Source organism: Phoenix dactylifera, chromosome 1, assembly GCF_051530095.1.
Source record: "Phoenix dactylifera cultivar Ajwa chromosome 1, Ajwa_hap1_PhDact_Kaust_v1.1, whole genome shotgun sequence".
NCBI lineage: Eukaryota > Viridiplantae > Streptophyta > Magnoliopsida > Arecales > Arecaceae > Phoenix > Phoenix dactylifera.
Genome location: NC_143190.1, coordinates 43,012,879 through 43,024,483, shown reverse-complemented (window position 1 = coordinate 43,024,483; position 11,605 = coordinate 43,012,879). Strand labels below are relative to the sequence as shown.

Sequence of the window (11,605 nt, the reverse complement as noted above, 5' to 3'; positions counted from 1 at the left end):
GGTGGTGATTCTGAACGGGGAGATGGGTTGGCTGTGACGATGAAGGCCAGGGAGCCGATGGTGCTACAGGCGTGCCAAATGGCACAGGGGAGCAGCGAACCTGATTGCACCTCTGTGATAAGGAAGATTGCTGTTAATGGGACTGGGGAGGATTTATCCAGCTGTGGAGGGAAGCAGGTTGAGCATGGCACGGGTACATCGGCGAGTCCGTGCCATATGGCACAAATCAATAGTGGTGGTCAGCACCTCCAAGTTTTGCATCAATTAATGGCCTCGGCAAAGGGAGTGAGTCCTAATTCTCTTGGAGGTGCAGAATGTATGGAAGTGGATGCAGGGGAAAGTAACAGCTCCGGAGGTGCGGGCTGTGCCGGACCGAAGGGTGATTTATGAAGATCTTACTGTGGAATTGTCGTGGCGCGGGGAAACCATCATTTGCCCCGGCATTTCGCAGGTTGGTGCAACAACACAACCCAGATGTTTGCATTCTTCTTGAGACCCGGCTTTGTGGTGGTAGTGTACAGAAGGCTAGAAGGGTGATTCCGAGATCGTGGGGGTTCTATGCTGTGGACTCTCAAGGTTTGTCGGGTGGTTTAATAGTAGTGTGGGGTTTGGGGTGTTGTACCTTGGATTGTTTCAATGTTAGCAATCAAGAGGTGATCATGGTGATTTCGGAGGGTGATAGGAGACCTTGGGTTTTTTCAGCTGTTTATGCCAGCACTGACTATAGAGTCAGGAGGGCCCTGTGGGAGGAGGCCTCTCAGATGATTAGTCACGGTCATCCCATGTTGATAGCTGGTGATTTCAACTGCATTGTGGACTCTCAGGAGAAGATGGGGGGGAATCCATTTTCCCTCAATAAGAAGATCAAAGAATTTCAGGACTTTATCTCAACCAACGGATTGATTGACTTGGCCTTCTCGGGTCCAAGGTATACATGGTGCAACAATCAGCAGGGGCGGGCCCGTGTCTGGGAGAGATTAGACAGAGCTTGTGCCACAGCTTGGTGGGTTCAGTGCTTTCCAGATTATCATGTCAGACATTTGCCGAGGATAGCTTCGGACCATTGTCCATTGTTGGTGAGTACCGAGGCACAGATCCCAGTTTGTTCCCCTTTCAGGTTTGAAAAGATTTGGCTCAGCTACCCTAGGTCTTGGGAGATGGTGAGGGAGGCATGGAGATCCCCGGTTAGGGGTGATGCCATGTACAGGGTGTCCCGCAGGCTAGAGTTGACCAGGAGGAGGCTGAAAAGGTGGAATCGGGAAGAAGTGGGGAACATCTTCAGGAGGACTGAGGAGGAGGAGGAGGCCATTTCTTTTTTACAGACTCGGGAGGCACAGAGGGGGGGGCTATCAGAGGAGGAGGTGGGGGATCTGAGATCTCATTTGGCTTTACATGATTCCCTTCTTCGACAGCAGGAGACACTATGGAGACAGAAGTCCAGGGTACAGTGGATCTTAGAGGGGGATCGAAACACAAAATTTTTTCATCAGGCTACGCTGATCAGGAGAAACCAGAACAGGATTAGATCTATTAGGAGTGAGGATGGCCAGATGTCAGATGACCCTGCTATGATCCGAAGGATTGTGGAGTGTTTTTTCAGAGCGAGGTGGACAGAGCAGTCAGGAGAGGGGGGCCGGGGGGAGATGGTGATGCCGGCGACGAGGGTGTCGGAGGAGGAGACTGCAGCATTGATCGGGCCAGTTTCGGTGGAGGAGATTCGGGAGGCGATCTGGTCCCTTGACGGGGATAAGGCGCCAGGGCCGGATGGATTTCCACCACTGTTCTTTCGGAGGTACTGGTTGATAGTGGGGCAGGATGTGACGGCGGCCATACAACAGTTCTTCACTACAGCAGCGATGTCAGCGGACTGGCAGCGTACGTTCATTACCCTTATACCGAAGCGGCGGGATGCTTCGGAGCCGGGGCACTTTCGACCGATTAGCCTGTGCACCACTATGTACAAGGCTACGGCGAAGATCCTCGCCACTAGGATGCGGGGCATTCTACCGAGGCTGATTAGTCCGGAGCAGGGAGCTTTTATAGGAGGTCGGAGCATATCCGACAATATCATGATTGCTCAGGAGTTCATGTTTGACTTGGAGAGGGCCCCGATGAGGAGAAGCTTGATGGGAGTCAAGCTTGATATGGAGCGGGCCTGTTGGGAACCCGCCCATGCCGCTGATATTTCAAAAATTTTCAGATGGCAGCGGAATCGGCATGCACGGGTTCGACGCTCATCGCATGAACGTTGTTTCGAGACCTTTCATAATTAGGTAAGATTTAAAACTTTTAAAACTATTAGGAAGATCAAATCTTCACCTTGCGTGGGTAGATGATCACCGCAAATCTGAATTCGTGGTTTTGGAAGAGGGTTCGCTTGAAGTCGTTCAAACGTCCGGCCTCTACGGGTATCCACACGAAGCAGGATCCGATCCAAGCTCTCTATCTCACCGGGGTGCTAGCTCCCTTGCAGAGATAGCTTTTGATGGCTGATCTCCTCTCTTTCAATCAACCCTTGATTGTGCTTGAGAGGAGGAAGAGGAAGAAGGAACTCAAGGAAGAAGAACACAGCTTCTGCAGCCTTCTTTCTTTTCCTTGCGTTGGAAGAAGGTTTGGAGGAAGAGGATGATCCCAATGCTTGGACTTTGCTCTCCCTTTGCTTGCGGCTGAACCCAGAGAGGAGAGGGGCTGGTGGCGGCAGCAAGAGGAGGAAGAGAGCTCACACCTAGGGCGCCGGCCCTAGGTCCCTTTTTATAAGCATCAAGGGCTCCTACAAGTTAGGAGCCCTTGACAGCCTTCCTTCTTTGGAGCGCCGGCCACCTTCTCTCTTCTTGTCGCCCTAAGCAATTGGAGAGGGGCTGATGCCCCCCTTAGTTGGTTAACCTAATCCTCTTCCAAAGAGGATTAGGTGCCTCTCTCATGGTTTCATCCTAATCTAATTAGGATTAGCCAATTTTGGGTTCAACTATGCTAGTCCTAATCCAATTAGGACTTGGATGAATCATGACTCAATTGAACTCTTCAATCCTAATCCAATTAGGAGTCATGTTGATTCATTAGATTATTAATTAATTAGGACTTAAGGAATCCTAATCCAATTAGGATTTGTTTAATTTTAGTCCTAATCCAATTAGGACTCTATTTGAATCCGAAGTCCTAATCCGATTAGGACTCTAGGAATCCTACTCCAAGTAGGAATCCAATTTTAATTCAAAACTCCTAATCTCATTAGGATTGTAGGAATCCCAGTCCTACTCCAACTAGGATTCCCAGTCCTAATCCAATTAGGACTCTAGGAATCCTACCCGAAGTAGGACTCTTGTTTCAAGTCCAATTAATTAATTCCCTTTGTTCCTTTCTTCAACTTCTTATCAATCAAATTGATTACATGTGATTCCTAATCACGATTTCAACCATCGGATCGGTCAATACTTCTAGTGTGTGTGACCCCATAGGTTCTATTCTGACTGGTAGTGAGATATATTGTGATCTCTATCTCAATATCATTGAAAACTCCTTTCAATGGGTTGGAACGATTCCAACTCAACTCATTAGGGTTTATCGATCATCAAGATAATCCCTATGAGTCCCACCATCCACCAGTGACACCTAGCAGCATGTAGTGGCTACCCAGCAGAATGGAATGATGAACCTCTAGGTGCAGTTAACATGTGATACAGTCCTACTATCGTGGATCCCTACAGGACGGAGGTCATGGACAACTCGTCAAACCCCATCGTCTGTCATATGTCAAGATTTGTTCGACTTGAGTTCGATAGTGGAAAACTCTTTTTCACTTTATATTACTGCCCTGGCCAAGGTCTTAGAACTCAGTCTAACAAATCACATAGGATCACTCCTTTTCTATCAAGGTCGATAGATGCCTTATAGGTGCATACCCTACTCCTACAGTGAACCTACTGCAGCCAATCTACACTGCATGGACCCATATGGCTAGAGACCATGTATGTGTGCAGTCAAACTACAATAACCTCACTGTGAGTAGCCGAAGCACCGCAGGTCAAAGGACCAGTCACACTACTGCAACATCAAGCAAGTCACTGACGAGTGGATAGACATCCAAGTGACTTCTTGTCTTGGTCACGCTCAGTACCCTTGTTCTCTAACAAGCACCTGCACTATCACTTCAGTGTCCCTACACTGTGGACTCAAGTCTCGTCCATCCAGAAGGAAAGTGATCTGTGCACTGATCGGATCGATCACCGTCCTCGTGATGATCCATTGATCAGGAGCATTTAGAAATTAATCACCAATGATACATGGCTCAAATTCTCAACTCTTGAGAATATGTATCATCATCTTATTAATTTCTTGGACGATTCATAGACACATAAACAATATGAATGAAAAGATGCCTTTTATTTATTCAATAATAAATAGTCAAGTACAAAATTATGTCCCTAGAATCAACAATGTGTCAGCCAAATTGGCTTCTAGGGCATACATCTAACAATCTCCCACTTGCACTAAAGCCAATTGGTCATATATCTTAGGCCCATCTTCTCAAGGTGGGCTTCTGTCTTTTGCTGACTCAGCTGCTTAGTGAACGGGTCTGCCACGTTATCCGCGGAGTCTACTCTCTGCACCTCTACATATTTCTTCTCCACATAGTCGCGTATGAGGTGAAAGCGCCGCTCTATATGCTTAGACTTCTGATGAGACCTTGGCTCCTTAGCAAGGGCTATGGCGCCATTATTATCGCAGTAGAGTGTCATGGCATCTGATGTCATCACATCCAACTCTGCAATGAATTTCTTGAACCAGAAGCCTTCCTTAGCAGCTTCAGAGGCGGCGATGTATTCAGCTTCCATAGTAGAATCAGCAATGATCGGTTGTTTAGAACTCTTCCAATTCACCGCACCACCATTGCACAAGAACACGTATCCAGATGTTGACTTCCTGTCATCGACATCAGTCATGAAGTCTGAATCTGTGTACCCTTCTACCTTTAACTCTGATGATCCTCCAAAAACCAAGAATAAATCTTTAGTTCTTCTCAAGTACTTAAGAATATTCTTCACAGCTGTCCAGTGTTCTTCACCTGGATTTGACTGATATCTGCTTGTGACACTCACAGCAAGAGCTATATCAGGTCGTGTACATAGCATGGCATACATGAGGCTTCCTATTGCCGATGCATAAGGAATCTTGCTCATGCGTTGAATCTCTTCAGATGTGTTGGGGCACATCTTCTTGGAGAGATGAATTCCATGCCTTAGGGGTGAGAGACCCCTCTTGGAGTTTTCCATGCTGAACCTCTTCAGCACCTCCTCTATGTACATTTTCTGTGACAGGCTAAGCATCCTTTTAGATCTATCTCTATAGACCTTTATTCCCAAAATATAGGATGCTTCCCCAAGGTCTTTCATGGAGAATTCTTTTGACAACCAGACCTTAACCGAGGTTAGTATGGGAATATCATTCACTATTAGGAGAATGTCATCTACGTACAGTACGAGAAAAACGACAGCACTCCCACTAACCTTTTTGTAAACACACGGTTCCTCTTCGTTTTTGATGAAATCAAACGTTTTGATTGCGTCATCGAAACGAGTGTTCCAACTCCGAGATGCTTGCTTTAGTCCATAGATGGACCTTTGCAGCTTGCAGACCTTGTGATCTCCATCACTGGAAGTGAAACCCAAAGGCTGTTCCATATAGATATCTTCATCAAGATATCCATTCAGGAAAGCAGTTTTCACATCCATCTGCCAAATTTCATAATCATGAAATGCTGCAATGGCAAGCAATGTTCGGATGGATTTTAGCATGGCAACAGGTGAAAAGGTCTCCTGATAGTCAATGCCTTCGCGCTGACTATACCCTTTCGCCACAAGCCTTGCCTTATAGGTCTCTACCTCTCCATCCGAACCTATCTTCCTTTTGTAGATCCATTTGCATCCAATAGGTACAATACCTTCTGGTAGATCTACTAAGGTCCAGACTTGGTTGGAACGCATGGAGTCTAACTCTGACTTCATAGCTTCCAGCCATTTCTCGGAATCGATATCAGATATCGCCTCGTTGTAGGTTTTGGGATCCTGTATGTGATCCCTATCTCCCACTAGGAAAATTTCCTCGGTATCCTCTTCTAGTATACCTAAGTATCTATCGGGAGGATGGGAGACCCTACTAGATCTACGAAGTGGTCGAGGGACATCGTGTACTGGCTCTGTATGAATGGGTTCAATAGGATCCATGACTCGTTGCTTTTCACAGACTTTCTCTTCAAGCTCAATTTTCCTCCCACTGCCTCTATCAAGGATAAACTGATTTTCCAAGAAGATGGCATGACGGCTCACAAACACATTGTGATCCTCTGAGACGTAAAAATTGTATCCTAATGACTCTTTAGGATATCCTATAAAACGAGCACTTATGGTCCTAGCCTCTAACTTGTCCGCCTGTAGTCTCTTGACATGGGCCGGACATCCCCAAATCTTGAGATGACCCAGACTTGGTTTCTTACCATGCCATATCTCATACGGTGTGGTAGGAACGGATTTAGAGGGAACTCTATTCAATAAATAAATCGCTGTGAGTAAGGCATCTCCCCAAAGGAACATAGGTAAATCAGTGAAGCTCATCATGGACCTGACCATGTCCAACAGGGTCCGATTCCTCCTCTCTGACACCCCGTTGAGTTGAGGTGTACCCGGAGGTGTCCATTGTGAGACTATGCCGTTTTCTTTGAGATAGTCCCGGAATTCCCCACTAAGGTATTCTCCTCCTCGATCTGATCGAAGAGCCTTAAGAGGTTTTCCAGTTTGTTTTTCTACTTCATTCTTGAACTCTTTGAACTTTTCAAAGGATTCAGACTTGTGTCTCATAAGATACACATACCCATACCGTGAATAATCATCGGTAAAGGTAATGAAGTAAGAATAACGTCCCCTGGCTAGCACATCGAATGGGCCACATACATCTGTATGTATTAGGGTAAGTACTTTAGTGGTCCTCTCCCCATGTCCTACAAAGGGCAGTCTAGCCATTTTTTCTTGAAGACAGGACTCGCAAACTGGATATGACTCGGAAGTCAATGAGCCGAGAAGCCCATCTTTATCCATTTTGTTCATCCTATCCTCTCCAATATGGCCAAGTCTGAGATGCACTCACTATCCATGATGGGGAGGGTCACTTTGGCTCGGTCGGTACTCTCTTCGATTCCCATTTATCTGCTTTCCCATGCTTTTATTCCAGTGTCAGCCTTGAGGTCCATTGAGCAGCTAGTCAGGAATTTCATCTGGGGGAGACAAGGCGGTAGGGGTGGCATTCATTTGTTGGCTTGGGAGGTGGTGTGCCAGCCTACTAGATCCGGAGGTCTGGGGATGCAGTCTCTGTTGGTCCAGAGGGAGGCTTTAGTGGCTCGTCATGCCGCTAGGTATGTCATGGAGCCGGACAGTATGTGGTCCTCTCTGATGAGGGCCAAGTATGGGGTTTTGGTTGCTGGTGTGAGAGCTGGTCGTCGCCATTCTCTGGTGTGGCGGAAGATGTGTGCCAGAGCAGGGAGGGTTCTATCGGAGATCAGATGGGCTATTGGTGACGGTCGTTCCATCGATGTCTTGGAGGATTGTTGGTTGACTGCTGTGCCGATCAGCCGTATGCCGACCCTGGTGGACTCGGTGAGACTTGAGGGCCAGAGGGTCAGTGACTTGTTGGATCCAGGCGAGGGTGGATGGAGGGAGGGGCTGGTACGAGAGGTGTTTGGGGCGCAGCTGGCTGAGATGATTTTGGGTCTTCCGGTGCCGTTCCAGGGGGAGTCTGACAGGTTGGTATGGGTGCCGTCGGGCCGATCACAGGTGCGAGCGAGAGATCTATATGCCCTTTTCAGTAGGGAGTCGGCTAGACGGATGGAGGGAGGCTGGATTTGGAGGATGCGGATTCATCCACGGGTGGCGCTCTTCATCTGGAAGGTGGCTTGGGGATGCCTTCCTACCAGGAGTGTGCTAGTCAGGCGGGGCATGAGGGTCCCTCAGGAGTGTGAGGTGTGCCCGGATACCGAGGAGACCATTCGGCATGTGCTTCTGCAGTGTCCTAGGGCTAGAGAGATATGGAGGTCGTCTCCTGTGACTATTCCCCACTCCGTAGGGACGACACAGGATTTCATTCAGTTACTGCGGGCCACGGTTCGGAGCCCTAGGCTGGTGGAGGAGGGAATCATTAGGGCATACCTGGCCTACCATATCTGGTTGGACCGGAATGCTCGTTTGTTCGAGGGCAGGAGGCTCTCGGCGAGGATGGTGGTAGAGAGAGCTGTGCTTCAGGCTGGGGAGGTCTTCTCTTGTTCTGGCGAGCCTTCACTTGGGATGACTAGGGACATCTGGGGCACCCACAGTGCTGTTTTAGCGCCCAGGTTTGCCATTGTGGCTTGGGTACCCCCACCTCTTGGTTATCTTAAAGTGAATTTTGATGGTAGTGTAGCGACGGACAGGAGGTCGGGAGGGGCTGGATTTGTTATCCGGGACCATTTTGGGAGGTTGGTGGCAGCAGGAGGCAGGGGCACGACGGGGCTCACGGTTGTTGGGGCAGAGCTGTGGGCAGCTTGGGCGGGCATTTCCTATGCGAGACGGGTGCTCGGGGCTGGCCGGGTGTACCTTGAGGGGGATTCTTCCATTGTCATAGACTGGATCCGGGGTGCTGATAGGTATGGAGATGGACATCCGCTTATTCGGGAGACTCGCATATTGGCGATGGAGATGGACGAGTTTCAGGCTATGCACGTTTTCCGGGAGGCGAACAGGGCTGCTGACTGGGTCGCCTCCCATGTCGCACGACATTCCGGGGAGCTCCACTGGACATCCACAGTGGAGCTACCGCCACATTTGTATCTTTTACTTTCTTCTGATTTGGCAGGATGTACTCACGTTAGAGTTACATGAATTGCCGTTTTAACCAAAAAAAAAAAAAAGCTCAGCACGTTTCCCATGCCAGAGGGGACCCCAAAAACACCAGCAGCACTCCAATCACGAGAGCAGACCTAAGCCACCAAGGTTAATAGGCCGTCAAGGGAAAGCAGAAGAAGGTCTATTAGGCTTGCTCCAAATATCTTTATTCTTTCTGATTATTGGCTTTCTTCTGTTTCTCTTACCCCTATTCAGCATGTTTCAAGTTATCTTAAGATTGAAGATAATAGTATACCTTCCTTTTAGGTATTGAAATATAGATTCTATCGGCTGTTGAAATATTTATTAAAAAAAAAGATAAGTGAAAAAAAAGTGATTTTATTTTGATATTTCTGTGTATTTAATACATCTCAAGAATTATATATACTTGTATATAGACTTTATACAAAAAAATATTAGCTAATATAGGATTATATTAATAAAAAATAATACTCGCTAATATAAATTGTTACGTGATTTCTAAAATTATTCTAACAATATCGTGCTAATATAAAAAATAATAGTGATAATATATAATTACGCTAACAAACTGTTACATGATGTCTAAAATTTTACTTATCCCTATCATTTTCGGCGCTCACCTATTGTAGAGTAAATTATTTCACTATCGGTGCCTCAGGGTTCTTAGCCTGGCTGACTTGTTTGGGCTGATGATAGACATCCATACCTACCAGGATGTATCGCTGCACCTTACCATGGACCCAAAGGGAATTGAGGTGCAAGAGCCCAGACATCTCATATCAATTGCTAACCACTCCAAGTGCCTACGTCATGAGAATTACGATATAATGCCATTCACCTGCATCATGATTTGCACGCATGGAAACATCCAATCTTCGCAGATTTGATAGAATCTAGAGTTGTATCGAGAAATAGACAGAATGGTAAAAGCCTACTTTGCTCATTATTAAATATTTATTTGGAAATGTAAGTTCAGAATCGATGAGCTTTATTTACTCTAAAAGTTTATTATAAAACTGCATGACCCTCCCGAATTTTTAAATACTGTATAGATGTATCTATACATGGTGTAATATATATATCCAGTTTGCCAAAAGAAAAAAATTCTCATTTGCTCCGTACCGGCTGCCAGGCCGCAGATGGCAGAAGGGACTGGAAATCAACGCAACATCCTGCTGTACGTCAGCGATTTGATAGCTGTGTTATTTAATCACAAATGACCCCCTACAAAAACTTTATGATTTTAGCAGTCATTATGTGCCATGTGATTTTATATTTGCAATTAAAATTACAATTATTATCATAGTTTTAAAATTGTGGACGTCATTGTAACATACTAAATATTGTAACCGACCAGTGTACTGGCGGGAGGGGGATGCCCTTCTTGCCATTTTGTTTTTTTCTTTCAACTCATGTAAATTTATTGAAAGAGTAACGTCATGCTCCATCGACCTCTAATAGGAAAAAAAAAATTTGATGTGATGTGGCGTGACGGACTTAGGCATGCATAATTCATGCGGGGAATGGTCATTAAGCTATGTAATGACATATCAGTGCCTCATTGGCGAAAGAAACTTCCGTGTGTGGCTAAAGAGGACCAGCAGTACAAGATGTCTAAGGCCCTGTTTGGGGGAGCTTTAAGTACTTTCTGCTCCTTCAAAAGTACTTTTAGATGAAAAACTGTATTTGGTAAATTTTTCAAAAAGCTGTTTCAGCTTTTGCGGGAAGCTGAAAACAGCTTTTGCGAGAAAGTTCCAATTTGGAGCTTTTGGGAGGAAGCTGTTTCAGCTTTTTCGGAAAACTGTATTTTTGACAAAAATGCCTATATTAAAATAACATAATTACATAGTTTATCTTTTTATAAACCTAAAAATCTGCTGGAGCCAAGAACCCAAGCCGTTAGACTCCCTTCCGTAAGAAAAGATATTTTTCTTTTCAATTTTTGTATACATCTCTTGAACCACATTTTAAAAGAAAAAAATTTTAATCCTTTTCCATACTTTCCAAAATCAATCTATTGTTTTTTTTTTATCATCAACCTCGCAGCCCACGCTGAGGTCCTCCTCGAGCGTGGACCACGAAGAAGAGCCTCTGGACCGCAAGAAATTATTTTATAAAAAATTATGGGAAATTATTATGGAAAATTATTTTATACTAATAATTATAATATTTTATACCTTTATTTTTGTATTATACTATAAATATAATATCATATTATATTATATCATAATACATTAATATGTTATGTTAAATAATTTAATATTATGTTATATTACGAAAAATTAATTTATACTAATAATTATAATATTTTATACCTTTATTTTTGTATTATACTATAAATATAATATCATATTATATTATATCATAATACATTAATATGTTATGTTAAATAATTTAATATTATGTTATATTATGAAAAATTAATTTATACTAATAATTATAATATTTTATACCTTTATTATTGTATTATACTATAAATATTATAATATATTACATTACATTATAATACATTAATATGTTATTTTAAATAATTTAATATTATGTTATATTATGGAAAATTAATTTATAATAATAATTATAATATTTATACCTTTATTATTGTATTATACTATAAATATTGTATTATATTACATTACATTATAATACATTAATATGTTATTTTAAATAATTTAATATTATGTTATATTATGAGAAATTAATTTATACTAATAGTTATAATA

The 11,605-nt window shown here is 44.0% G+C and overlaps 1 protein-coding gene across 1 annotated transcript; it reads left to right on the top strand.

Annotated features, from left to right (window-relative positions):
* The first annotated feature begins 386 nt into the window (after positions 1-386).
* Positions 387-9,772, top strand: LOC149768682 (uncharacterized). Its single transcript, XM_089924792.1, has 3 exons — positions 387-2,157; positions 7,222-8,845; positions 9,544-9,772. The coding sequence occupies exons 1-3, from the start codon at positions 387-389 to the stop codon at positions 9,770-9,772; spliced, it is 3,624 nt and encodes a 1,207-aa protein (XP_089780918.1).
* The last annotated feature ends 1,833 nt before the right edge of the window (positions 9,773-11,605 follow it).

Coding starts and splice junctions, on each gene's coding strand:
- LOC149768682 (XM_089924792.1), top strand. CDS start 387: ATGAAGATCTTACTGTGGAATTGTCGTGGCGCGGGGAAACCATCATTT. Junction 2,158..7,221: donor GCTTGATATGGAGCGGGCCT/GTTGGGAACCCG, acceptor CTTTTATTCCAG/TGTCAGCCTTGAGGTCCATT. Junction 8,846..9,543: donor GTGGAGCTACCGCCACATTT/GTATCTTTTACT, acceptor TCGGTGCCTCAG/GGTTCTTAGCCTGGCTGACT.